This window comes from Cucumis melo, chromosome 9 (assembly GCF_025177605.1).
Source record: "Cucumis melo cultivar AY chromosome 9, USDA_Cmelo_AY_1.0, whole genome shotgun sequence".
NCBI lineage: Eukaryota > Viridiplantae > Streptophyta > Magnoliopsida > Cucurbitales > Cucurbitaceae > Cucumis > Cucumis melo.
Genome location: NC_066865.1, coordinates 22,754,325 through 22,780,092, shown reverse-complemented (window position 1 = coordinate 22,780,092; position 25,768 = coordinate 22,754,325). Strand labels below are relative to the sequence as shown.

Below are 25,768 nucleotides of genomic sequence, written 5' to 3'. Positions count from 1 at the left end.
TATAGAAAAACACACATCAAACTGGTGCAAGTATTCTTTTATGCATTATTATTATTTGACATAAATTCTTCATAAAATTCTTACATAATTAACGCACAAAAGAAAATTTTTGACAAATGCAAATACGTCTCCATTCCATAAACAAACTCTATTCTCTTACATCATGTATAAAGGCTTTCTCTAAACATAACAAGAATCTCATCTTTATAGTTTTTAAAATTTTCGTTTATACACAGCACTGCAAAACAGGGGCAGCATTTGGTGGCAATCAAAACCTTTAGACCTTATTCACAAAGCAATTATTTGTCAAAAATTACAACACAAAGAAGATACCCTAAGATACGTTTTACACAAAACTTTGTAGTGAGCCGCACAGTGGCATTATCTCCTACAAGACAACAATTTGCACTTTGCAGAATCTATTCAAGACTCATGATCCTCCAACGCGCTGTAAATTAACCTGCAATCCGGAGAAACAAAAAAGAAGAGAGAAGACAATGATTAAAACAAATGACATCAACAATAAGATTTCAAGCTTTGAGAACGCTCTTCAACTGGATTACCAAAATATGGAAAGAAAGAGAAGAGAAACAAGATAGACAAGTTTGAAAAGCCTTTGCTTCTTTTCCCAAGGTAACTGATTAAATATCTCAGTAACATCTACCAGGTGATTTCGCTGAGTGTACCTAAATCATGAGAAAAACACACATTAGACGGATTTAAGCTTGGCATGAAGAATTACCAGCAACAAACAAACGTAATAAGCCATATGTGCACCAACCCAATCTCAAATACCCAAGTTTGGCTTATCTCAAATGATATCCATTAAAGTTCCAGTCACAGAACTGTAGTGTGAAAGTCCAAAAGGGGTTGTCCATGAGACCTCCCTAGTTCCTTACATTCTTAACCATCCCAAAAGATTAACTTATCTGAAAACTAACGCTATTAATCTAAATCCCACAGACTTTAGGTGCATTAAAACAAGGTTCAATTGCAAATGTAGCAATCAAATCTGAAGAATTTGCAGATATACCACAATACAAAAGAAATTGAAAATATAACAAAATTTAGATATAGTTCCCAAAGACTATCCTATAAACCACATCATTGATGGGGTCTATCTATCTATGATAGACCATATCACTAGTAGGAATCTATCAACGATAGAGTATATCACTAATAGATTTTGCTATATTTATAATTCTTTACAAGTGTTACCATACACTAAATTATTATCCCTAAAAGTGTTACCCAATGTAATTACAGACCGTAAAATTCACTACTTAGATGCTTTCACCCGCTATCCACTCAACAGCACTTGGCTACTAAGTGTTACCCGGGCATATATGAAGAGATAGGCAAGCCCCTTCATTCAAAATATATACATTTCATCTTTCATTTGGAATCCCGAGGGTAGAATATGAGATTCTGATAGCTCAAATTGGGAACCAACATGAGGATAGTACGTACACCCCACTAAATATTATGCATCTATATCTCTAATAGTAAACAGTCCGATCAAAGATGAAAGAAATAGAGAAACTTACATTTTTAAATTATAATAAAGGCAGGGCATACACAATAATGACATAACCCAATGCCCTGACAAGAGATAGAAGATGCACAAGACTCCTTGGGTAATGAACTCAGGCACGACCACTTTGTTTATCCGTGATGAGGAGTCATAAGGGTTGATATAATCAAACTCAAGATCAGCTAAGCACATTAGCTGCAAAAAGTTTCAAGAACATCATAAGCTCCACAGTTCCAACATTGTTTCACTTTCACCAATGATATTAGGCAATCAAAAACGATATATGCTAATCAAATATTCATATACAGAGATACTTTGTGAATTAAGACATCAATTCTACAGAACTAGCCCAATAAACATACATAATCACGCCAGAAGATTTCCACCATCGAGTAATTTCGTTATAACAAATCAAGAGAAAGAAAAATGAAGGAAATGGTTATAGAAACAGAAATTCTAGGGTTTAGAGAGAACCTGAAAAACGACAAGCATGAGAAGCGCAATGATAAAAAAGAAGGAGAGGAGCCAGACGTAGATATCAGCCATAGTAATGCCCTAAACTTGTGTGTCTGTGTCTCCACTTGCTCCCTGTGTGTTTGATTTGAAATCAACCTCAATGCCACGATATGGCCATCAGAAATACACGCGCCGGCGACAGGGGAAATGGATTGAAGGAGGTGGTGAAGGAGTTTATAAGAAATATGCAGAGTGAACGGCGCCGGAGACAAATTCCTGTTTGCAAACGACCGATCGCATCGGGATGATTAAATTTTCTCAAGGCGACGGCAGGCTCTCGACACCACCTCTTTTTTTCTTTTTCTTTTTCTTCTTTTTTCCTTTTTTTTTTCTTTTTTTTTTTTTTTCTTCTTCTGGAAGAGAAGAGCTTTGAAGTTTCTAAACTGCTTCCTTGTTGCAGAGGCGATTCGACTTTCTTTTATAGTCTTCAGAGAAATATATTTTTAGTCCTCAAAATTATTTTTAGTTGCATTTTGGTCCTTTAAAGTTTGTTTTTTAGCACCTCTAATATTTGAATCAATACTCCCCCACGTGGCATTTATTCTTTTTTTTTTTTTTTGGACAATAATTGGAAGATTATCGATGTTTATGCATCCTACTTTAACCAATAATCACACAAATTTAGGTTAGATGCATTCTAAGATAAGTATTCACTTACCTTAATAGATAAATAAGTTACTAGAAATTTCAATAAAAATGTAGAATTTGTCACCATGACAATGTTTGTTTGGACAATTTTGTAGAAGGTAAAAAGATAGTTGTTTTTTAATGGATGAACCTAAAAAGTTTTCAAATAAAAATATTTTTAAAAAAATGAATTTGACACATGACAAATGATGATAGGATTTTTAGTGGGACGCATCCCATTCATTTTTCTTATTTTGTATTGATAAAGATTATCCAAAGTAATCAAATACTAAAAGATTAGATATGATTATAGTCTTCATATGGATCAAGAATGTATCAAAGAAACTCAAAATATTGATTAGTTTAGATGTACAATAAAAAGAAGTAAAATCTTTTTACTTCTATCTTAGGTTAATCTCGATTAAAAAGGATAAAGAAACATTATTTCAATGAACGAAGATGTTAGATTAAAAAAGTTAAGTTATTTTTACCATATTTAGACTAGATGATTTAATCAAGAAAGAAAAGAATCGGGACTCATAATGGAGAATGTGAATAAAAGTTTCGACGTTAAATTCTCTCTATTTATCATTACGATGATCTTGTAACCATACAATGTCCAATGGTCCATAGGCAACAAAGGCAAATAAGAATATATTCTATATACAATTTAAAGGCTAACTCAAATGGTGTTTCTTTCAACTCGTAAGCTTGATCAACGTCCTCCTATAAATGTAATGAGATGACAAAAATACCAAAAACACAAAGAAAATGAAAATGGAAAAATAAGGTTAAAGAGTAAGGTAAGTAATACGTTGTGTTACTCTTCTGAATTCTAATATTTTGTTAGATATGATCTTACTTCAAGCAGACAATAAAATTGCAGAGCTTTTTTGTTCTTCTTATAATTTTGCTCATTTTTCTAGCAACGAAGCTAGAAAGCAAGAAACTAGGAGGAATCGGTAAGGCAACATCCATCGTTTCTTTGATAATTTCTCGTGTTGAAGCAGTCGATGATTCTCCTCCATGGGTCTTTCGAAGATAGAAACTTCTGCTACCAAGTTCCCCAATTATATCTTTCCGATCAAGACCTAAGCAAATGATATAAAATGATAACTCAATTGGCGTTTTCTCAAATTTCAATGAGAGTATGGTAAATTAAGAAATAATTTCACATACTCTGGAGACTAAAATAAGAGTGATGCAATTCAAAGGAGGATGGTGATGTAATTGGTTCAAGCTTTGGAGTTCTTCCTTCTTCAACATACTTAGCAACGACTAACTTAATTGTGTCGTCAACATTAGATCCTAGTTTAACCATGGCTCGTACTGGTCCTGGGCTCCCTTCAACCGTCACATTGATCACTACTTTAGCATCTTTCTTGTAACCCTACGTTGAAGAACCCCTTTTGAATATCAGTGTTTTGTATGCTAAAATTAGGATAAAGTTAATTTTAAAAAACATACTTCTTATGAAATCTACAAATAGAGGGAAAAAAAGTAAACAAGAAACAAGTCAATGCATAGATAAATGTTATGAAGTAACACTAACAACGTGTTAACCTACGTCCTTGTTGGAGTCAATTTTTATTTAAAAAATTATAAAAACGTTTAGAGAGCTAGTAGACTATGAAAGTTTATATAAACAACTCTTCAAATCTTTTTGGCCAAGCACACAAACTAAATTTCACTAAAAAGACCCATGTTTGATAATCTAGAACACTAGATGATACAATATACGTAATAAAAAAGGAATCAAGAGCCAAACCAAACCAAAGAATACAATAATTAACTTGGTAAAAAAAGGAAAATCAATATCTAAAGAAACGAAGAATTAGGCCATAATTATATCTCCTTTTCTGATTATCTGATTTAAGGAAAAGCAGAAATCGCGGATTTGCAATAAGAATACAACCGGAGCCCTAACCTCGAGTAGCTGATCGGTTGAAGGAGTCAACAGAGGAGATGAACCAAAGGCTTCCGAAAACGTATGAGGACGGAAAATAACAACCTCTTCCCCTTCCTTCTCCGACGAAAAAGTCCGATCAGCGGCGGCGCTGGTGATGGCAGTGGTCCAAAGGTTGGGTTCCGAGGAACATCTGTTGAAGTTGGAGGGCTTGGAAGGAGCGCGATTCGTGGAGGGAGTTCTCCGATGCGGAGATTGAGAGAGATTATGGCGTATGTGGTTGTCGGTTGTCCTGGAAATGGCCGGAATTCTTCGCCGGAAAGCTGTGGTCGACATAAATGGGTGAAGGGAAAGTGATTGGGTAAAGGGGGGTAGTTGACAGTTTTAGCGTGGGAGTTGAGGGACCTTGGCTTTTCCGCGGGGGATCGTTTTATGGTCAGTTTTCTTCAATGGAAACGTTGTCGTTTATTTGTTGGGTTAGAAAACGCCTTCTCACGACTTTGTTTAGGCATCGAGGTGGGCCCCCGCCGTAGCCGACCATACACGTCATCTTCGTAATAAGAGTTCAGATTTTTTCTCTCTTTTTTTGAATGAAATTCAAACGCCTATTCATACTTTCTATTTCTCCTTTGTAATTTTCTGATTTTTTACACTATTTGAATAAAATACAGAGTGATTTTTTTAGTACATAAATAGTCAAAACATATTCTCCTATAAGCTTTAGTTTATAAGTAATTTAAAAAAACTATATATAATATTTACGATATTGATATTAATAGAAATATCGGTGTCTTAGTTTTATTAAAATCTTAATGGAAATATCTATAAAATCTTAATCTCAATGAATATTTCAGAAAAAAATTATATAAACAAAAAATTTCAAAACCTAAATTTATATTAGGGATAATTTAATTAAGTTGTCTACCTATCGTTTATGCTACATTAACATTAAAAATATTTTGTTTGCTTAGTTATTAATTTCGTGAATTTTTTTAATGTAATTGAAATATTCGTTTACCTCTTATGTTAATATTGAATCCATGGAAACGCGAAAATATTGATGAAAATAACAACATTTCGATAGAAATTTAAAACTATTGTCATGCTCAAAAATAAAAATATAGTAATAATTTGTGGCTTTGAAGTTCAACTTAAATTGTATGTGCATCATAGTGAATTTTTAAGTCGGAACAATTTTAACTCTAACATTTGAAAAACTAATTTTCAAAAACTAAAAGTTAGATGGTTAAAAACTGAGGTCTAAGTAATTTAAATATTAAATTACCATATTTGTTAAAGAAAATCACTTTTTGTCCCTAGAACTTTATAAAAATAATAACTTTGCAGTGAAATTTTAGTTGGTTACAATTCTGTTTTGTAGTGATTTTATAACAACTTTATCTTCATTACGAGAAATAATAAAGTGTCAAACTTTTTATTGGTAATAAATAAATATTCACATTATCGGTTTTTATATTTTAATATTAATTTTGAAGTTTCAAATTACAATATTATACTAAATAATACTTTATTTTTAATAAAATATGATTGTAGTGTAATCGTTGTGCCCCACCCTTGCGACCATTTTTCGCTGCTCTGAGAGTTGAAATCATAGAAATAATAAAACTTAAATTAAATGAGTATGAAATTTGATTGAAGTATTTAAACCCGAAGTTGAAATCATGCATCAATATTATGTCAATAAATTGACATGGTTTTAATTTTTAAAAATGATGTGATGACATATAATCATGATGCAATTTAATACATTTATAGATTATAAATTTGTCTGACGTATTCTAAAATAAAGATTAAAAGAATTGTTGGACATAAATTATCTTGCTTGTTGATCTGCTCATCTTCCTCACCTCTAGTTGGATTTTGATCTCAGCGATTTTTATATCGTCAAGCGACGGTGAAAGACAACCAATATTAATTTCACTCAAATATAACACCAAGATAAGATTAAATTTTTTATAGGTAATTTCCCTAAAATAAAATTATGTACAGATTAACAATCGGAACCAAGTAAAAAACAAATAAGGAAACGGGATGGGCATTTCCAGCTATTTCAAAGAAGCCCATTCCTGAAAATAATTCATCTTAGAAGTGAAATTCGCAAGTTAACAATCAAGAACTTAATATTAGGAACAGAAAGGACTTACGATGAAGAACTTTTATTCAAGACTCGATCTTTTTAACTTTAGTACCTGTTTTTTCCATGGAGAAAGGATGTTACAAGCAAAATTCAGAGGATAACTGTTCAGCTTTCAGATTGCTCCATCCAACTACACCCAGATATCTTGGCAAATACTTTATTGCTCATGGCTTTTCTCATCCTCTTAGCATCATCCCACCTCTCCATAGAAGAGTAAATGTTGGCTAGAAGAGACCGGTATCCGGTTGTATCAGTCACCGACTTCGAGCAATTTCGAGCTGCTATCTCACCAAGTTCAACATTGTTATGTAATTTACATGCATGAAGCAAGGCTCCCCAGACACCAGCATTTGGCTGCACTGGCATACTGCGTATAAGCTCATATGCTTCTTCTAACCGCCCCGCCCTCCCCAACAGATCCACCATTATCCCGTAATGATCAGCTAGTGGCGCAAGTCCATGGTCCTTCATGGACGAGAAGCAAAAGTAACCTTCATCTACTAAACCAGCATGATTATACGCTGTAAGAAGTCCAGCATACGTCACTAGATTCGGGGAGATGTTAACTCTTAGCATCTCTTTGAATAACCCGATTGCTTCATGGGCCTTACCATTTATCCCACATCCAAAGATCATAGCTGAATAAGCGACTAAATCCCTCTTTTTCAGATCATTAAACAGCTCAAATGCCCTGTCGATGTTCCCGGATTTTGCATATAGATCTACTAATGCAGTCGCCAAATGATCATCCAACTCAATCCCAAGTTTTTCCATATACGACTCGATCCAAGTACCATAGCTCAGATTTCCCAGCTGAGTACAAGCAGATATAACGCTAGCAAAAGTCATCTCATCCGGTTGGATATTCAAATGGGGTTGAAGCATTTGGTTGAATAACTCCAATGCTTTGTTAGGCAGACCATTTTGTGAATAGCAAGCAATCATGGCGTTAAATGAGAAAAGCTCCTTCTCATTTTCACCCATCTTATCAAAGAGCTCACAAGCAGAATTAACCTCCCCAAGCTTCGAATACCCAGCAATCAATGTAATCCGCGTAACATTATTTCTGTTAGGCATTACATCAAACAGGTTTCTCGCAGCCTTCATGTCTCCACAATTCACATAGCCACTGATCATAGCATTCCAAGAAGCCGAACTTTTCTCCCTCATTTGTTGAAATAAACACAACGCTCGATCCATATTTCCAGAATTGGAGAATCCTGTCAACATCGAATTCCAAGATATGACATCTTTCACAGGCATTTCATCAAACACTTTCTGAGCGTCAACTAAGTTTCCAATTTTCACATAACCAGACAAGATTGAATTCCACGAAACCACATTTTTCTCGGTCATATCATCAAACACCTTCTGAGCAAAACCCATATCACCCAGTTTTGAGTAAAAATCCACAAGGGAAGTTTGAACGTAAACACAGCGACAAAACCCCAACTTATAAACCTGAGCATGAATACACCTCCCACCAAACTTACACATAATCCTTCCGCAAGCTCTCAAAGTCGAGGATACAGCAAAAGTGCTCGGATGCAGCCCCAATCTCTGCATCTGAACATAATGGGCAATTGCTTCCATGAACTGACCATTCTTGGAAAAGAACCGAACGGCGCAGGACCATGTGAAAGCATCTGGATTTTGTGAATGGTGAAGAATTCGTTGGAGATAACGGGATACAATTCTGGCGCAAGTGAACTGAGAACGAGTGATTTGACGGACCAAGCAAGACTCGAGATTTGGAAGCCCGTTGACGAGAATGTGGGCATGAATTTGAGTAGCTTGTTTTACATGTACAGAGCTGTTCAAGAAGAATTTTAGATCGGAACCGAGCATCAGAACTGGAAGCGGCTCTCGAATCTACACGCTTTGCGTTCATCTGACTCGTCGCTTAACGGGAAATTCCCCCATCTTTTGGGCTTTCTACAGTCTATTTCTTGCAATGGACGTAATGATAATGGATGAGTAAATTACTACAGAATTTTTTTCAAAATCACGTAATTTTAAAAATTAATGTAAAAGATAGAGTTGTGCGAAAAGATGATTCCCTAGATCGTGGACCTCCTCTACAACTTCGGGTCGGAGTCGTGTACCCGATCCATGACTTTTAATTAGAGTCGTGTATCTGGTCTATGACTTTTGACAGATAACAGTCAACACGTTGAATGCTAGAAGTCGACTTCCCTTCTTTGAAAACCCTACAAGGCTTCGCTTCTGCCTCATCCTTTGTCAAAAAAAATTTCCCTTCCTTCCGAATATACTCTCCTCTCTTCAACCCCATCCAACAGAAATATCATTTTCTCTACCTTCTTCCTCTTCTCTACTTCATCTTCATTTTCATTTTCATTTTCTCCAACTCATTCTTCTTCTACCTCATTTTTTACACTAATTTGCCCAACTACCCTCTATTTGTCAAAATTAAGATTAAACAAATAGGGATATTATACCTACTAACAAGAAACCACAACTTCTATTTTGATGCATCTTTCATGGGAGTAAGGAGGCCCCTTGTCCCATTGATTCAGAGGTCCCAGTCAGAGAGTCATAAGCAGATCGAGAAGGGTAGCCAAAGCAAGACAGAGAATGAGTAGTTCTCAAGCCAGCTGGCATTTCACGTAACGAGAAGGAGAGGTTGCGAATGAAACTACCACCAACCGGTAATTCAACAAGAGGCCTTGACGGGACAGGAGGATTCCGTCTATCCCTCGTCCTAAGAATAATAGAAAATAAATAAAATATTTAATATCAATAGAAAATAAATTATAAATAATATTTTTTTCTATTTAAAAAAAAATACCATTAAAGTACCTTTTACTCTCAAGATTTGTTCATTTTAGTCGTTCATTTTAAAACCTAACTTTTAGTATTGTAGTTTCAATAACTCAACAATTTATTTCATGGTTTGTCAATAAAAGAATTTAAAAAAAATGCAACTTTGATAATTTAAATTAAAATAACATTTTGGACTTAATTTTTTATTTTTAATAAATGTTAAATTCTTAATTCTTGCCATAGGTATTTATAAACTTTTTGCAATATATAAATTTTGTTTGTTTAAAATGAATTTTGTCTCATTTTAACATTTTGATCGTGATATTTACACAAGCAAAATGTTAAGTTGAATATTAGTCTTTACCGTTTAAGGTAAATGAATCAAGTGACAAATAACATTACAAACACCGTTATGATAAATTTAGAGGATGAAAAAAAATTGTAACGTTAATTTTGTAATGGAACTTTATAATTTGTATTGGATAATGTGAATTTTTATAAATATATTTTATATATTTTAATGCACGTTGTATATTTTTATATTATTTAATTAAATTGTGTTTAGACTATAAACAAGAGTCTTAGCAATAAATTTGTTATAAACCCAAACTAAAATATAACATTTCAAGCTTCAACATTCAATATCAAAACATAACAACATATCTAATCCTCATCTAAAGAGAAGTTTGTTCATGCTAATGAAAAGGCTACACCATGAGAACTAACCACAATAGACTAAAGTTAAGAGAGGAAAAAAAGGACGAGAAGATGCAAAATAATGGAAGATTGCATAGCCTTTTCCTTCTTGTTATATAGTTTATCTTCCATATGCAAAACTGATTATATATGTCTCTACCTAATTTTTGAACAAGATGCCCGTCTAGCTCAGTCGGTAGAGCGCAAGGCTCTTAACCTTGTGGTCGTGGGTTCGAACCCCACGGTGGGCGAATATTACTTTTTCTTTTCTATATTTACAACTTTTTAAATTGTTCTTATATACTTTGTTTAAAATTTTCTTTTATTTTAAATAGCAATTGTTGTAACTATTTTTGAATATCTAAATATAGCAAAATTAGAAGATTGATAAATTATGATTTTTTTTTATTTCACTGTATATTAAGAGAAAAAGCTTAGGAACCTTTTTGGATATCTATTTATTTTGTAGAGAAATTAGATGCAAATTATGTTAAGCCCATCTCCAAGGATACACCCCAACGACTGAATATTGCTCTCATGACCCAAAGAGAGCTTCGAGTCATAAGCCCATGTGGAATATTACTTGACCAAGTATGTTTTATAGCATAATCGGTTTCTTGGTATCCTTTTCTACCCTAATAATAAAATAATATGATTTGTTACGTCACTCATCATTTTCTAGCATTCTTTCGCTCGCACAAGAAATGAGGATAATATATTCTCATGTCCAATGTCACAAACTTTATACCAAACAAGAGTGTGATATCTCTAACTCATATTCACTCCAAATGACACATAAATTGTCACAATCATTTGAACTTAGGCCCAAATACAATGTAACCAAATTTGATTTGAAGCTTATACTATTCTTCCTTCCTCCCTTTTTATTCATTTTTAATGACTTTAGAGATAATACTATGAAAATTTTTGTCAAAATTTATCATTCAACAAACATAACAATCAACTAATTGCTGAATATCAATCCTTTTCTTACATATATACTGCACATCCTTAACGACACCATAAGTTTATTATTCAATCACTATCTACTTTTAATATCTACACGTGACAATACCTTGATAAACATATTATTTGTTCCAGCTACTCAAATCAAAATCTCTAAAATCAACTTAATTAAAATACTACATTTTTTAATTATTAAATAAGATATCCAAAAGAAATAGAGATATTTAGGTTACCGTAATTATGATTAAGTATTGTAACCACGTGGTAAATAACAGTGGATGGTGGGCCAATTAAATTATATCGATTTGAACAAACGAACCTTATTTCCATTGGCCAATATTCCCTTAAAAGAAATCTTATCTATTTTCCCCCAATAATTACTCTCTAACTTTAATAAATTAAAAAGGAAAAAAAGAAAAAAAAAAACGATTCTCTTATTTTAATCATTTGCTGGACTTTTTACGGCTTTTCTACTGTATGCTATCATGGAGAATAATGTCAGCCACTTCATCTTTACCGTACACGTGTCCTCATACTTTGTAATCATAGGCCGACATGTACGGTCATGGGCCCTACTTCTTTTTCCTTTAATCGAAGCCCAATAACTGAGAGAAGCCCAATTTAGAACAATCATAATGGGCCGAGGCCATCATTAAGATTCTCTTACATTTTGAAGTTGCAATTCATGCGGTGCCTCATCCAAATCATCAATTATAGTGAAATTCAATCATATCTACCAACCTTCCCTCTCTCTCTCTCTCTCTCTCTCTCTCTCTCTCTCTCTTTTTCTCTTCTCCCAAATTTACTTCATAAAATAATAAATCATAAGATATATTTATTTATTATGTAATCAAACGTGGAGAATAAAAATTTAAACTTACAACTTGTTCTATTTAATTAATATTATTCAAATTAATATACGAGTGATCTCATGGGCCGAACGATTGTGCTTTCAAGCCCAGCGAGGGCAAAATTGTCATTATGCATTCAATAAATTTACACGAACAAATAGTTTAAACACACTTATATACTTTCAAACCATGGAATATGTAAATCTTCCCTCTAATATTAATATTTATGCTACTTAGATAATTTAACCTAAAAACCAAATATATATTATATAGAACTTCTAAGACATTTGGTTTGACTTTTAGTGAAATAAGTAGTTGGTTTTCTGTGTAAGAAAACGATGTGTGTAAGTACTATGAAAATTATGGTTTTAGATCTAAAGATAAGAGATATCCCATGGTACCTAATGCATTAATTTAAGGGAAATAAGAAAAGAAAAAAGCAATTGGTTTGTTGTGATTGAATAACCAATTGAAATTAGATATGGAAAAAGAAGAGATATAAAGAGGGAAAATAAAAAAATAAAGCTGTTTAAACAAGTTTTGTTTTTATTTATGATAGGTAGTAGAAAATGAAATATTAAAGGCTATTAATTATGCAAATTGGGTCCATAATATAATACCAAACAATGGAATTTAATCATCAAATTGCGACGGGAGTACGCCAATAACAAAGTTAATAAAATCATAATTAATTAACACTAATTAATTATATACCTTTGCACACTCTTTTTTAGTTTTATACCACAAAATGCTACTACCTAATAATTAATATATACACTTCTGGTGGCTTCACTGATTGCAAATATTCTTTTTCTTTTTTTCTTTTTAAATAAAAAAATAGAAATTAATAGAAGACAATTTCATCGGTTGTAATTTTCTTCTTCTTTTATAATTTTTGAAAAGTATCAAAAATTGATTTAATCGATCAGCTTTGTGTTGATCAATGATATGAGACAAAATGTGGGAGAAAAGGAATAAGGTTTGTAGTTGTTGTTTGGTTGCAAAGATGCAAAAACTACATAGCCACCAAACAAACAAAGGTTCTTTGAACATCTTCCAAACCTTTCTTTTCCAAACAAACAAAGAAAAGACTGTATCACTAAAATTTTAGCTACATTATATACAAAATTCTAAGGAAATTTCATGTAAAAGTTGAAGGATAATAAAAGTTGAAGCAGAGGGTAGTTTGGCTGCGTAATGGTGGGAGATTTAATTGTTAATGAGCAGTCAATTTAGGAGAAAAGTGTGGTATCATATCTGTCTTAATGGGTTCAAATTTTCAGCCTTCAAATTAAGGTGGATTACAGTTGGGCTTTCTCCCTTTTGATGTTGACCATTTTTATCCCCTTCCTTAATTACATTCGTTAATTTAATTCCTCCTACCTTCTCCTCTCTGTTCCGTTATTACGTTAGGTTACGTTAATTGCTATGTTTAAATAAGTCTTATACACATATGAAAGTCCAATCAAACTATCTAAATTATAATATAAATTCTTAATCCAAACACATTTTTTATACTTTAGTTCAAGTATATCTACTCACATCCAACTATTAACATAGAACCTTATCAAAATATTTCCAGTCTTAATTATGGTCTTTTTCAGTTTCATAATCCTAATTTCTTCTCGTCGTAGTTTGCATACATTGATTAGAGGATTAGTTTTGGAGACCAACAAATAGAAGAAAGGAAAGTAAAAGTGTATTAAAAAAAAGAAAAAAAAATAGGAGAGGGTTATACCGTAGAAAAAAAATAGAAAAAGAAGGTGCGAAGTGATGCATAAAAGTAAACAATATTTTTATGATCATTTTTTAACCGATGTACTAACAAGTTTCATTCCTAGATCAATACTAATTTTTTCTTTTCTTTTAAATGATTGGATTAGATGTATTTGTATTTTGGTACAACTATTTCTCTTACTTGTCATTCTAATAATGTTGAAATGTGAATATAAATTAATGTAAATGATTTGCAATAGTACAAGTTAAGATAGAAATCCAAGACCTTTCAACGATCAATAAGTCTTGTCCCATCCTTATCATGTAAATCACTTTTTTTTTGGTTTTTGGGTAGTCGAGCATATAATTAAAGGCTAATCTACTATTGTTTGTATTTATGCAATTCCATTTATGTGCGTATATTTCTATAAATATTTAATCATTTTATTTGAAACAAGAGAAAACAATAATAAAAATTATTATGAAGTACTATTTTAGACATCCTACCAAAGAATAGTTCTCAATCCACCTATTAACATTTTCTATTTGATTTTTCTTTCCTTCTTTCTCTCATATAACAATCTTTTTAACTCCTACTTTCAAGTACATTTCTTAGTGGGTGACATTGTCATTTTCTTCCATTTCTTTCCCTACCAAACCGCATCAAACTTTTTCCCCCTCCTCCTCGGATTATATTTAACACCGCCTCCCTTAAACAAAAATACTAACAAGTTAATTTCTTTTAATACATAATTATTATCTATATTTAATCAGTGAAATTCACGTCCAATCAAGAAATAATTTTCTCTCAAATATTTAATTTATTGTAGCTTCTAAACCTTTTAACAACTATAATTATGCATTTTAGTCGGACAAATTAAATCATAACAATTTACTTGTTTATTTATCATTGATTTAAAATGTACGTTTATATGGGAGTAAATATGTGCAAACACGAACCTAACTAAGTGGTTAAAAACATTTACTCATTCCTCACCATCGTGTACTTAAAAACAAACCATTAGAATATGTCTAATAGATTTGTTTAAAAAAAGGGTAGAAAGTGAATACATGTTTTAAGCATCACCACACAAATTAACCTATTTCCCCTATCTATAAATTTAAAATGTGTAAAATAAAAATGCATACAAAATGTCCTCCTCTAATGGTTGTGTTAGCAACAGTGATTAATTAAGCTCAAATCCAATTTGGTGATGGAAATTTATTATTGTCTTTTATTCAATGGAAAAGGAAAGGACAATGAGAAAAAGAGTTTTATATTAAGACACAAGAAAATAATAATAAAAGTTTTTTTTCCCTCTTTAATTTGAATTATTCATTTGAGTGTAAATTAAAATTCCACAACCTTACATGACTAAAGACAACAGTAAATTAAAGTTAAAATTAGAAGGAAAAAAGAAAAGTGTATTTATGTTAAAAAAAATATATATATATATTAGGGATGGGACAAATAAAGACTAATCAATGTTTTATGTGGATGCCACATCTACCAACATCGTACCCTATGGCGTTTTACTATGTCTATGTCCAAACACTCCAATTTTTCCAATATTATCCAACTTATTAATTCATTTTTAAATAACTTTTTTTTTAAAAAAAAACCTTTTTAAATTGCAAAATTGTATCGTAAACTTTATTGATTCTCTAATTTCTTTAAATACTTGAAAGAAGTCTTCTTGTATTTAGAGAAATTGTACTAAATAGAGAGAATGAATTAAAAAAGAAAGAGCTAATTAATGAGATATTATGAAATGGAACTATATATATGTTCAACTTTACTTACACATTGAAAGAAAATGACATCTTTATGTAGTAATTTATTTTTTCTTTTTAAATATTTTCATTAATGCTGGTAGAAACAAAAATAAATTTTAAAATACTCGTTTTATTATATTATATTAAATATTAGTGATTTCTTTAAAAGCAATAGAGAAATTTTGGAGAGGAATTAACCTACCCTATGTATTAGAAAAGTTATACTAAACAACACTATTGATAATAATTTGATTTTTAAAAAATCTCAACAAAAAATTATGAACTACTGTTATCGATGGAACATGTGATCATTGAAACAATAAAAATAACACCTCGACTCGATGTGGTGCTAGCTACAAATATTCAAGAGCTTAAGTTTGTATAAAATATCGAATAATGTAGTAAGCTTTTTTCGAGAGAAAACCCACACATTTTCTTTAGTTGGATAATAACATATCTATAAAAGAGTAAACTTATTATTTTTCCAATACACATTTTTCAATAGGGTTCAAAAAACATAATCAATCAAATTGAACGAAAGGCACCAATTGCACATACAGTAACCGAGTCCAAAAGATTGTAATGAAAAATGTCCACCTTGATCGAGATAAACAATTGGACCATTTGACCTAATTACCTCTTTACGTTTGAACTATTTATTTTGTCTATGTATATATATAAAATTATAATTATAAAAGAATGTATTTTTGCCTTTTAAATACATCATCACATTTGTTTAAAGTTATATATGGTCAAAAGGTTTTTCCAATGGCACGTGCAAGTCACGTGGAAATAGATTGTCCTTAATAAATGTTCCTATTTTCAACCGTAAAAAGATATCGTTGCTTTCTTTGTTTGGATTTCATTTTTTTTTTCTCTGTCAAAATTGGTGGTTATACCAAAAAAAGTGCATCTTCGTATAAAAGTTCTATATTTCCATTTTTTTTAAAGAAACTGTATTTATACAAAATATTTAATTATTTCACCCCTTTTAATAGAAAAAAAAAAAAACCCTTACTATCTGAGGCCATCGTATTTGTAGGATTCTTTAAATAACTTTTATTTGACTCTAACACCTTTTAATATCATAAATGATCAATAATACACTTTTTATAATTTTTAGAGGAATACGTTTATAAAATATACTATCAAAAATTTACATTAGAAAGTCCTTAAATTATTCCACATCGTAGATAAACAGTGAGTTATTATAATTTGATCATAATAGTTTACATTTTAAGTATCGATAATTTTTAACTTAGATAATAATAATATGTGTTTGATGTGTAAACTATTATAATAGTACGCTCTTTTATTAATTAATCTAAATATTTAATATAGCGAATTTATTTTTCACATACAGAGAAAAATCAAGCTCCAAATTTTAAATTAATAAACAAAAAAAAAAAGGAAAAGTTTTGGTAGAGGAAAAAGAAAAAAAGAAAGGAAGAAATGAATCACGTTGTATTTGTTGGACTTTTTGAAAACATTTTAATTTTTAACTTTGGGTAGTCAACTATGCCCCCTTTGAAATTACAAAATCTCTTAATTGCCCCTATGGCGTCTGAATCATCCACATGAACAAGATGCCACAAACACAAACCTCCCTTTTATTTTTCTAATATATTTGTTTTTTTTCCCCCACAATTTTTGGCCTAAAGTAATCCTTCCATTTAAATTTCAAATATCTAATCGATGTTTTACCTTTTTCTTCTTTTGACCCATTCGAATCCAACCTTATATTATAGATTTAACTTACATATTAATAATATTTTGAAAAAAAAATCATATTATTATGAATCTCATTTTTATCTTTTTGTCCCTTAAAAAAGAATATATGTTTTTCTACGTTGATGTCAAAAAAATATACAAAATATTTTTTAATATATAAATTGTGAGAATATATTTTTAAAAGAAAAAAGCATTAGATTTTAAATATATAATAATATCAATAATTTATTGTATGGAGTGTTTCGTCATTTTTATGAATAGAGACATTTGTTTTTAGTACTTGTTTACTTGTTTTTTTTTTTTTTTCTACATGAAATCCCATACTTAGTTTCACTTACATGTATGCCAATTTTCAAATTTATTGAGGTTGGACATGCAAAGTGTATATACACACACAAAACCATAAGAAAATGTCAAAAAAAAGTAAATATTTACATTTGAATTATAAAAATATTCATAAACTTTGTGTTTGGATAAGGAATGCTCATAAAAGTTCAAAAACATCTTTATGCTTAAAAAAAAAATGGTTAAAAAATACTCTAAAAATGGTTGAAGTTTTATTTCTAAAGTAATTCCAAACTATTAAAAAGTTTCATAAATATCCTTAAACTTAGAAGAGAAAAATAAAAACTAAAGAATATTCTCATTAGTCCAAAATTTTATACCAAATTTCTTAGCACCTAAAATAAAAATAAAAAATTTAAGTTAAAACCATGGTTTTAAATTTTTATCAATATGTAGATATTTCTATCGATATTTTCACGTTTCCATGTATTCGATATCAATAGAAGATGCGGATTGATATTTCCATTACATCTTAAAAGATCAACAAACCACAAAATGACAATAATATAAATAATAGACATATTTACTTATTTGAAAATAGTAAAATATTTATTAATTAATTTAAATTTATTTTTTGAAAATTTTTATAATTTCTCAAAAATATATATCGAAATCGAAATCTTTATAAAACTAAGACTTCGATATATCATTCAACATCAATATTTTAAAGGTTTTTTAAAAAGTAAGAAAAACTGACAAACTATTTACACTCCATAAAACAAAACCACTAAAAGACAAAATTCATTACACTTGATTTTTCTACGAAGTATAAATATTTTGTCAAATGTTTTATTTTTTATGATTTCTATTTTAAACATAGATTAAAGTATAAAATCCCATAAAATTTAACAAAGTTAAAAAAAATCTCCTTAGTATAAAAAAATAATAATTAGTCAAACAAAAAATCTCATACCGATAGATCAATTAGACTATCCATGTGTGTTAATAGTCAAATACATTTTTATCTTACAATCAACTATATTTTAATTACAGCAATTACTATTGAGATTGATTGTCTTTGTGTACTATTTTGTATTTATAATATCCAATGAACTAACATGTTAAAAAAATCTAATCAACAAATTCAAAATCAAGTGACATTTATACGGAATTTACTCAAGTTAAAGAAAAAAAAACTAAGGAAGCAACCCTATTAAAAAAAATCATTTATATAAAATACAATAACGAAATATATAATATTCATGGTGTACACGAACAACTGAGATATTTGGATCTCAAATAGGTGGTATGAATTGTGATAACTCACTATTAATTTACAACTTTAAATATTATAGTTGATATTTTCAATTATTACGATCTATAATTAACTTAGTATATTATTATTTAAAATCTATCTTTTGTTAGAATGCATCTTAAAATAGTTTCCATTCCAAACAATTAACAACCAACAAACTACCATAATTTCACCATTTACTTTAGTTTAAACTTTAATTGGACAAAAATAAAAAACCATGTTAGTAATATGATTTTTTTTTTAAAAATAATATTATGAACCATTTTTTTCCCATTTTTTAATTTAAAAATTAATTATCCAAAATGGTTGCCTCCTTTCTAATCACTCATACGATCTTTTTAATTAATTCAATATATTGAAAAAAATAAATGAAAAAGAAGAAATCTAACTAAAGAAGGTCTTTTTTAAAAGAGAGAGAAAAAAAGAAAAAAAGAAAAAGCAAATGGAAGGAAAAAGTTAAAAATGTGGAGAGGGAAAAATAAAATGAAAATGAAATAGAAGCAACAACAGTGAATGTATAAAGTGAGATTATGAGGAGAAGCTATTATTAATAACCTAATTTAACTCCAACTTGACTTTGTGAAAGAAATCATTTCCAAAGCTTTTTTTTTTTTTTTTTGTTCTTTAAATTTAAATAAAAAAAAATCAAATTAATGACTTTATTTATAAATGTTTAGAAAAAAAAATATAATAAAAATTTAAGAAAAGAAATGAAAAAGAAAGAAACAGACAAAGAAAAGCATACCCCACAAGACCCACAATAAGAAGACCCCAACAACATAAAGAAATTAAATTAAATTAAAATAAATCAACTTTTATTGTTATTATTAAATTTTTTATTTTTTGAAATTAAGAAAAACATGAATTGAGTGCGCAAAAAAACCAAACCCCGTAATGCGCGTGAATTACACTCTGATACGAGAGATTCATAAAGTATACGTAATACACTAACACGATCATCTCCTACGTGAGATTAACATCCTAATCCCTTATTATATTAAATTAAATTAGCATGAAAAATATACCTGGATATGTCTATGTCTTTGAATTAAAAGAATTTATATCAATGTTGAATATTCATGATTCTATGAGTATCTCGAATGAGTCTTTAAATTAAATATTTGATTTTTTTTTTTTGTGTGTGTTATAATTTGTAGTGATATTTTTCGTAAGATTGAGATTTAAAAATTTATGTAAATAATTTTAAAACATTAATTAGGGGATGGTAAGTAAAAGGGAATTCTCCATCGCTATTTCCACGGTGTTGTTTATTTCTTTTTCCCACGGGCATGAAGTTGAGCGTAGGCGCGTGACAGTTAGTACACACAGATCTCTTTTCTCGTCTCGGTCTCCTTATTTCTCCTCCTCGTAGTGTTTTATTCTCCTCCTGAATTTCGTCTTCAAACAGTTTGAATAAACTTATTTCATATCAATCACTGAATCCCCAAAAACTGACCCTTGACCCTTTTTCCCAAAACCCCCGGATCACCGGCCTCCGCCATGGGAACTCGCCGGAAATTCCAGCGGCGGCTCCGGCCGGTTCAATGCACTCGACAATCACGAAGAAGTTGAGAAGGGGGGGAAAGAAAATGAAGCCTAGATCCTGAAAAAGAAACAGGTTGTTCGAAAATTGTTGAAAATTCGAAGTTTTTTATTGGTGGGGGGGCGGCAATGGCGGCTACGAACGCGTCTACAACAGCAGCAGCAACGGCAGCGGCTCCGGCTGTGGAGAGTGGGAGTTCTTCAGCAGATGAGGTGACTGCAAAAGCCGTACAGAAGCGATACGAAGGACTGGTAATGGTACGGACGAAGGCTATAAAGGGTAAAGGGGCTTGGTACTGGGCTCACCTCGAACCCATCCTCGTCCATAATACTGACACTGGTTTGCCCAAAGCCGTTAAACTCAGGTGTTCTTTATGCGACGCCGTTTTCTCTGCCTCAAACCCTTCTCGAACCGCCTCCGAGCATCTCAAACGCGGCACTTGCCCCAATTTCAACTCCCTCCCTAAACCCATTTCCTCTGTTTCCCCTTCTTCCTTTCTTCCTCCAACTCCCACTTCTCCACCGCCTCTTCACCATTCTAATAACCGCAAACGGACCTCCTCCGCTGTCGCCGCCTCTGCCGGCGACCGCGCCGGAGGTGGCGGGTCTTCTTACCAAGTCCCACCTCTTGCGATTGTGGATCCTTCACGGTTCTGTGGGGAACTGACGTATTCACCGTCGGTGGGGGTGAGCGGTGGCGGCGGCGGTGGGGGCTTATTGGGGCAGCAGCCGCATTTGATGCTATCAGGGGGGAAGGAGGACTTGGGAGCTTTGGCTATGTTGGAGGACAGTGTGAAAAAGTTAAAGAGTCCAAAAACTTCACCTGGGCCAACGCTGAGCAAGACGCAGATTGATTGTGCAATTGATTTTCTTGCCGATTGGGTCTATGAATCCGGTGGCTCTGTGTCGTTTTCGAGCTTGGAACATCCTAAATTCAGGGCGTTTCTTAACCAAGTTGGACTACCTGCAATCTCTCGCCGGGATTTTACAAATTCCCGACTGAATTCGAAGTTCGAGGAAGCTAAAGCAGAGTCTGAAGTTAAGATTCGAGATGCTATGTTTTTTCAGCTCGCCTCCGATGGGTGGAAGGACAAAAACTACGCCGTTTTTGGCATTGATAAGCTTGTGAATCTCACTGTGAATCTCCCCAATGGGACTAGCTTGTACCGGCGGGCTGTGTTTGTGAGTGGCTCTGTTCCTTCTTCGTATGCTCAGGAAATTTTGTGGGAAACCGTCGCTGATATCAGTGGGAATGTTGTTCAACAGTGTGTTGGGATTGTAGCAGACAAGTTCAAGGCTAAGGCATTGAAGAATTTGGAGAATCAAAATAACTGGATGGTTAATCTCTCTTGTCAGTTTCAGGGTTTTTCCAGTTTGGTTAAGGATTTCAGCAAACAGCTCCCATTGTTCAGTACTGTCACTGAGCATTGTATGAAGCTTGCTAATTTCGTTAATTACAAGTCTCAGATTCGTAATTGTTTCCATAAAGTTCAGCTGCAAGAGTACGGTAATGCCATGTTACTCCGAGTGCCAACCCGTAACCACGAGAAGCTCAACTTTGGGCCTGTCTTCACGTTAATGGAAGACATTCTCAGCTTCTCTCGAGCTCTGCAGCTGGTTGTGCTTGATGAGACCTGGAAAATCGCTTCGGTGGACGACCCGATAGCGAGAGAAGTTGCAGAGTTGATTGGGGATGTGGGATTTTGGAATGAATTGGAGGCAGTTCACTCTTTGGTTAAATTAATAACAGACATGGCTGTTGAGATTGAGAAAGAGAGGCCACTAGTTGGGCAATGCCTTCCATTGTGGGATCAACTGAGGGGGAAAGTCAAAGATTGGTGTTTAAAATTTCAGATTGCTGAAGGTCCTGTTGAGAAAGTGATTGAAAAGAGGTTCAAAAAGAACTACCACCCGGCTTGGGCTGCTTCGTTTATCCTCGATCCGTTGTATTTGATAAGGGACACAAGCGGGAAGTATCTCCCACCATTCAAATGCCTGACTCCTGATCAAGAGAAAGATGTGGATAAACTCATAACCCGGCTCGTGTCGAGGGAGGAAGCTCACATTGCATTAATGGAGCTTATGAAATGGAGGACAGAAGGGCTTGATCCAGTTTATGCAAGAGCTGTACAAATGAAAGAAAGAGACCCTATAACTGGGAAGATGAGAGTTGCTAATCCACAAAGCAGTAGACTTGTTTGGGAAACTTATCTTACAGAATTCAAGTCCTTAGGCAAAGTTGCAGTGAGACTCATATTCCTTCATGCCACTTCCTGTGGTTTCAAATGCAATTGGTCTTTGTTGAGATGGGTGTCTTCTCATACTCACCAAAAGGCTGGTATGGATAGGGCGCAGAAGTTGATATTCATTTCAGCTCATTCGAAGCTTGAACGGAGGGATTTTTCCACCGACGAAGACAAGGATGCCGAGCTATTCTCCCTAGCCAATGGTGAGGATGATGTGCTTAATGAAGTCTTTGCCGATACATCCTCGGTGTAACGGTTTTCAATATATATTTTTTTCCCCAATCTAAATTTTTAGATTCTTAGGATTTATTGAATTCTTTTCACCATTTTTCTCCTTTGATTTGTACCAAAATTTATTTCACCTTCCTTAGAAGATTTTGGGGGATGTAGGGTGGAAGAAACAGGGTTGTTCATATGAGATTTGACTTTTGTATTCCTCTCGAAATGCATTGCGCCCTCGTGACTTCGGCGATTGCTTGGCTTATCCTTATTGTTCTTCTATTTCTTCTCCATGTCAGTTCAGTTTGCAAAAAAGGGTAGAAAAGCTTCCATATTGGAGAATGATGGTTTAAGAAAGCCACAAACAACATTAGATCTCTGTAAACTCTTTTACTAGTTTAGCATTGTTGTCAATACTTATTACTGAAAAGGAATCTCTTTTTTCATTTTTCATTAAGAACGTTCCTCATTTTTCTTAGAAACATCGTCATGTGAACTTTAGAATAGCCATTTCTTGCTTCTCCAATCTTTTGGCTTAGCAAGGTTTTATAGTATATGAATAGGGTTCTAAGATTCTGTTTCAAATTTTCCTCACAGTTAAATCGAACGCGCTGCTTCAAACTGCTATTCGACGTTGTTCGCTCCGTCTGTCCGTCCTATCTTTTATATTCCTTAAGTAATAAGCATTACTGTCAGTACAGTTTTTTATGTCTGGTCCTTTTTTGTAGATAGGAAAATGATTAAAGGCAGATTCGTTTGAAATTGTTAAATTTATATCATGAGAAATTATATCGGGCCCATTCCATCACAATCTCCTATTGCTGAAGCTGAGCTTCATTTTCTTTCAGCACCAAAAAAGAAGGGGAAAAAAAAAATTAAAGCAAGCTCCTCTTGCATTTACTTAAAAACACCAAAAGTATGTCTTGTTTGATTCATCGAAACAGTCGCACATTTCGTTGTCGTGTTATTACAACGAAATATCCACGTCTTACCTGGAAGATAATTGTGTTTGAATTTCTGTTTATTCTTTGCAGACCCATTTGACAAAGATATCCTAGGACTTGAAAGACCACCTTAACACACACAAATATGATGGGTTGTTGGATAAACACAACGCCTAATGATTCAAGTTGAAAATTCTGGCGTTCGAAAAGAAGGCGCAACGAAATGGAGAACTGTCGGGTTGCCGAGGCGAATGACGAGGTGCGAGGGATATGATACGAGCAAGGGAAGGAGGAAAAGCAAAGGAAGAGGAGAAGAAAGGAGGAAGCTTTTTAGCTGGAGAAGCACTTAAGGGATTGATTTGTGTTATACTATTAGAAGCTCAGTCCAAAATTGTCCTGTTTTTTTTGTGTATTTGTGAAAGAGAGTGGAGACCCACCATTGAAAGAAAGGAGTGGAAGTCATTATCTAAGCTTTTTGGGTTTGTGACTGTGAGTGATGGAGAGACAAAAACCAGAGGGAGGAAAAAAGGAAAGGATAAAGAAAAAAAGAAAAGAAAGAAAAGAAAAGAGAAGGAGAGGAGTTTTGCCATCAAATCAAAGCCTTTGTTGGTAACTTCTCTTTTAAACATTCTAAAATCGTCAACTCATGGACATTTGTTTTCATGTTGACTCTGTTCACTCAATTTATGTCTTTAAATTCCTTTCTTTTTAATCTTTTGATGCATCCCATGATTGACATAAAACCTCTTAAAAAAATGCATCATCGACTCCAATATAAAACACATCGATTTACATAAGAAGCGAGAAAAATTGAACCATTGACCTTTAAAATGATAATTCGTTTCTTTATCTACTGAGCTGTGTCTAAATGTTATAAATATGATTGATAAATTACGAAAATTTTCCTCGCATAATGCCAAGAAGACTGATTTGTAATACCATTTACATATTTCATGAAGGAAAAATTGAGAAGTAGTGGGAAGCAGAAGAAAACAAAATATCACATCAACATTTTTTTTCCTTGGAAGAAAAAACCACAATGTCATAACTTTTAAGGGACAAAAAGAATTGCATTTCCCCCTTCTATAATTTGTGCTTAACTTTTGAAAAAAAAAAAAAATAAAGAAATTGGGAATGCATGAATTTGTTGAAATTCTAAACAAATAAATAAGAGTATGATGCAATCTTATTTTTAGTTATTGAAATGTCGTCACATCATTTCATTTGTCTTTATTATTATTATTTTAAAATTTGCTTTAAAGTATTTTGTTTTAATTTTCAGATTTTCAATAAATACACATACTATTAGTTGTATAGTGATTAAAACTACAATGACATTGAAATCAAAATTTTGTAAATAAGTGTAATGATGTGTCTAATTGGGTCCTCTTCAACCATGATTTTCTCACTATGATACAAAAAGTCAAATTGATTAAACTTAAAACTAATAAGTAATTAGAAGGATTTTTGAAGTAATGTAATTGAATGAAGAAAGAAAAAGAAAAAAAAATGTTGAAAAATAGAATGGGGTTTCTAATTTCATTTCAACTTTGCATTATTAGGGCTACTTCTATTTAGGGAGTAATGCCCTATGCTTAGGACACAAGGGAAATAATTATCCACTTTTTTCTTCTTCAAATATATATATATATATATATATATATATATATATATATTTTGCTGATTTGAGTCACAGCAAAAGAGAGAATTGAGTCATTTTGACAATGGCTACTCATCAACCAATTCCAATCTCTTTTTCTAAAGCAAATTCCCAATTATGGAAAGCCACCATCCTTTATTTTTCTCTCAGTCTATCGAACATTGAAGAAACAACAAAACCCACTTTTTTTTTTTCTCTCTTTTTCCTTTTCTTTTTTTTTTCTTTAAAAAAAAATCTTCCAAATAATAATAATAATAAAAACTCAACCCTTCTCTTCATCATTCACACATTAAAAA

The 25,768-nt window shown here is 32.2% G+C and overlaps 4 protein-coding genes, 1 long non-coding RNA gene and 1 other non-coding gene across 7 annotated transcripts; 3 read left to right on the top strand and 3 right to left on the bottom strand.

Moving 5' to 3' along the window:
- Positions 1-181: 181 nt before the first annotated feature.
- On the bottom strand, positions 182-2,448 carry LOC103482667 (protein cornichon homolog 4-like). Its single transcript, XM_008438937.3, has 4 exons — positions 2,009-2,448; positions 1,548-1,729; positions 564-686; positions 182-460 (listed from the first exon to the last, which is right to left on the bottom strand). Exons 1-4 carry the CDS (start codon positions 2,078-2,080, stop codon positions 424-426), a joined length of 414 nt encoding a protein of 137 aa, XP_008437159.1. The 5' UTR covers positions 2,081-2,448; the 3' UTR covers positions 182-423.
- Positions 2,449-3,229: 781 nt separating this feature from the next.
- LOC103482666 (uncharacterized protein At4g22758) lies at positions 3,230-4,919 on the bottom strand. The gene is made up of 3 exons (XM_008438936.3): positions 4,605-4,919; positions 3,857-4,067; positions 3,230-3,768 (listed from the first exon to the last, which is right to left on the bottom strand). The coding sequence occupies exons 1-3, from the start codon at positions 4,917-4,919 to the stop codon at positions 3,536-3,538; spliced, it is 759 nt and encodes a 252-aa protein (XP_008437158.1). The 3' UTR covers positions 3,230-3,535.
- LOC127150936 (uncharacterized) lies at positions 3,391-4,114 on the top strand. Its single transcript, XR_007823554.1, has 2 exons — positions 3,391-3,480; positions 3,604-4,114. It is a non-coding gene; the product is annotated as an uncharacterized LOC127150936 (long non-coding RNA).
- Positions 4,920-6,532: 1,613 nt separating the features above from the next.
- On the bottom strand, positions 6,533-9,098 carry LOC103482665 (pentatricopeptide repeat-containing protein At4g22760). The gene has a single exon (XM_008438935.3). It carries the CDS (start codon positions 8,587-8,589, stop codon positions 6,847-6,849), a length of 1,743 nt encoding a protein of 580 aa, XP_008437157.1. The 5' UTR covers positions 8,590-9,098; the 3' UTR covers positions 6,533-6,846.
- Positions 9,099-10,399: 1,301 nt separating this feature from the next.
- On the top strand, positions 10,400-10,472 carry TRNAK-CUU (transfer RNA lysine (anticodon CUU)). Its single transcript has one exon. It is a non-coding gene; the product is annotated as a tRNA-Lys (tRNA).
- A 9,759-nt stretch (positions 10,473-20,231) lies between these two features.
- On the top strand, positions 20,232-24,622 carry LOC103482664 (uncharacterized). 2 transcript variants are annotated; one of them, XM_008438934.3, is made up of 2 exons: positions 20,232-22,852; positions 23,903-24,622. In XM_008438934.3, exons 1-2 carry the CDS (start codon positions 20,533-20,535, stop codon positions 23,944-23,946), a joined length of 2,364 nt encoding a protein of 787 aa, XP_008437156.1. In that variant the 5' UTR covers positions 20,232-20,532; the 3' UTR covers positions 23,947-24,622. The 2 variants fall into 2 exon arrangements, with proteins under 2 accessions (XP_008437156.1, XP_016898880.1); XM_017043391.2 differs by lacking the exon at positions 23,903-24,622 and having other exon boundaries at positions 20,232-23,695.
- Positions 24,623-25,768: the final 1,146 nt, after the last annotated feature.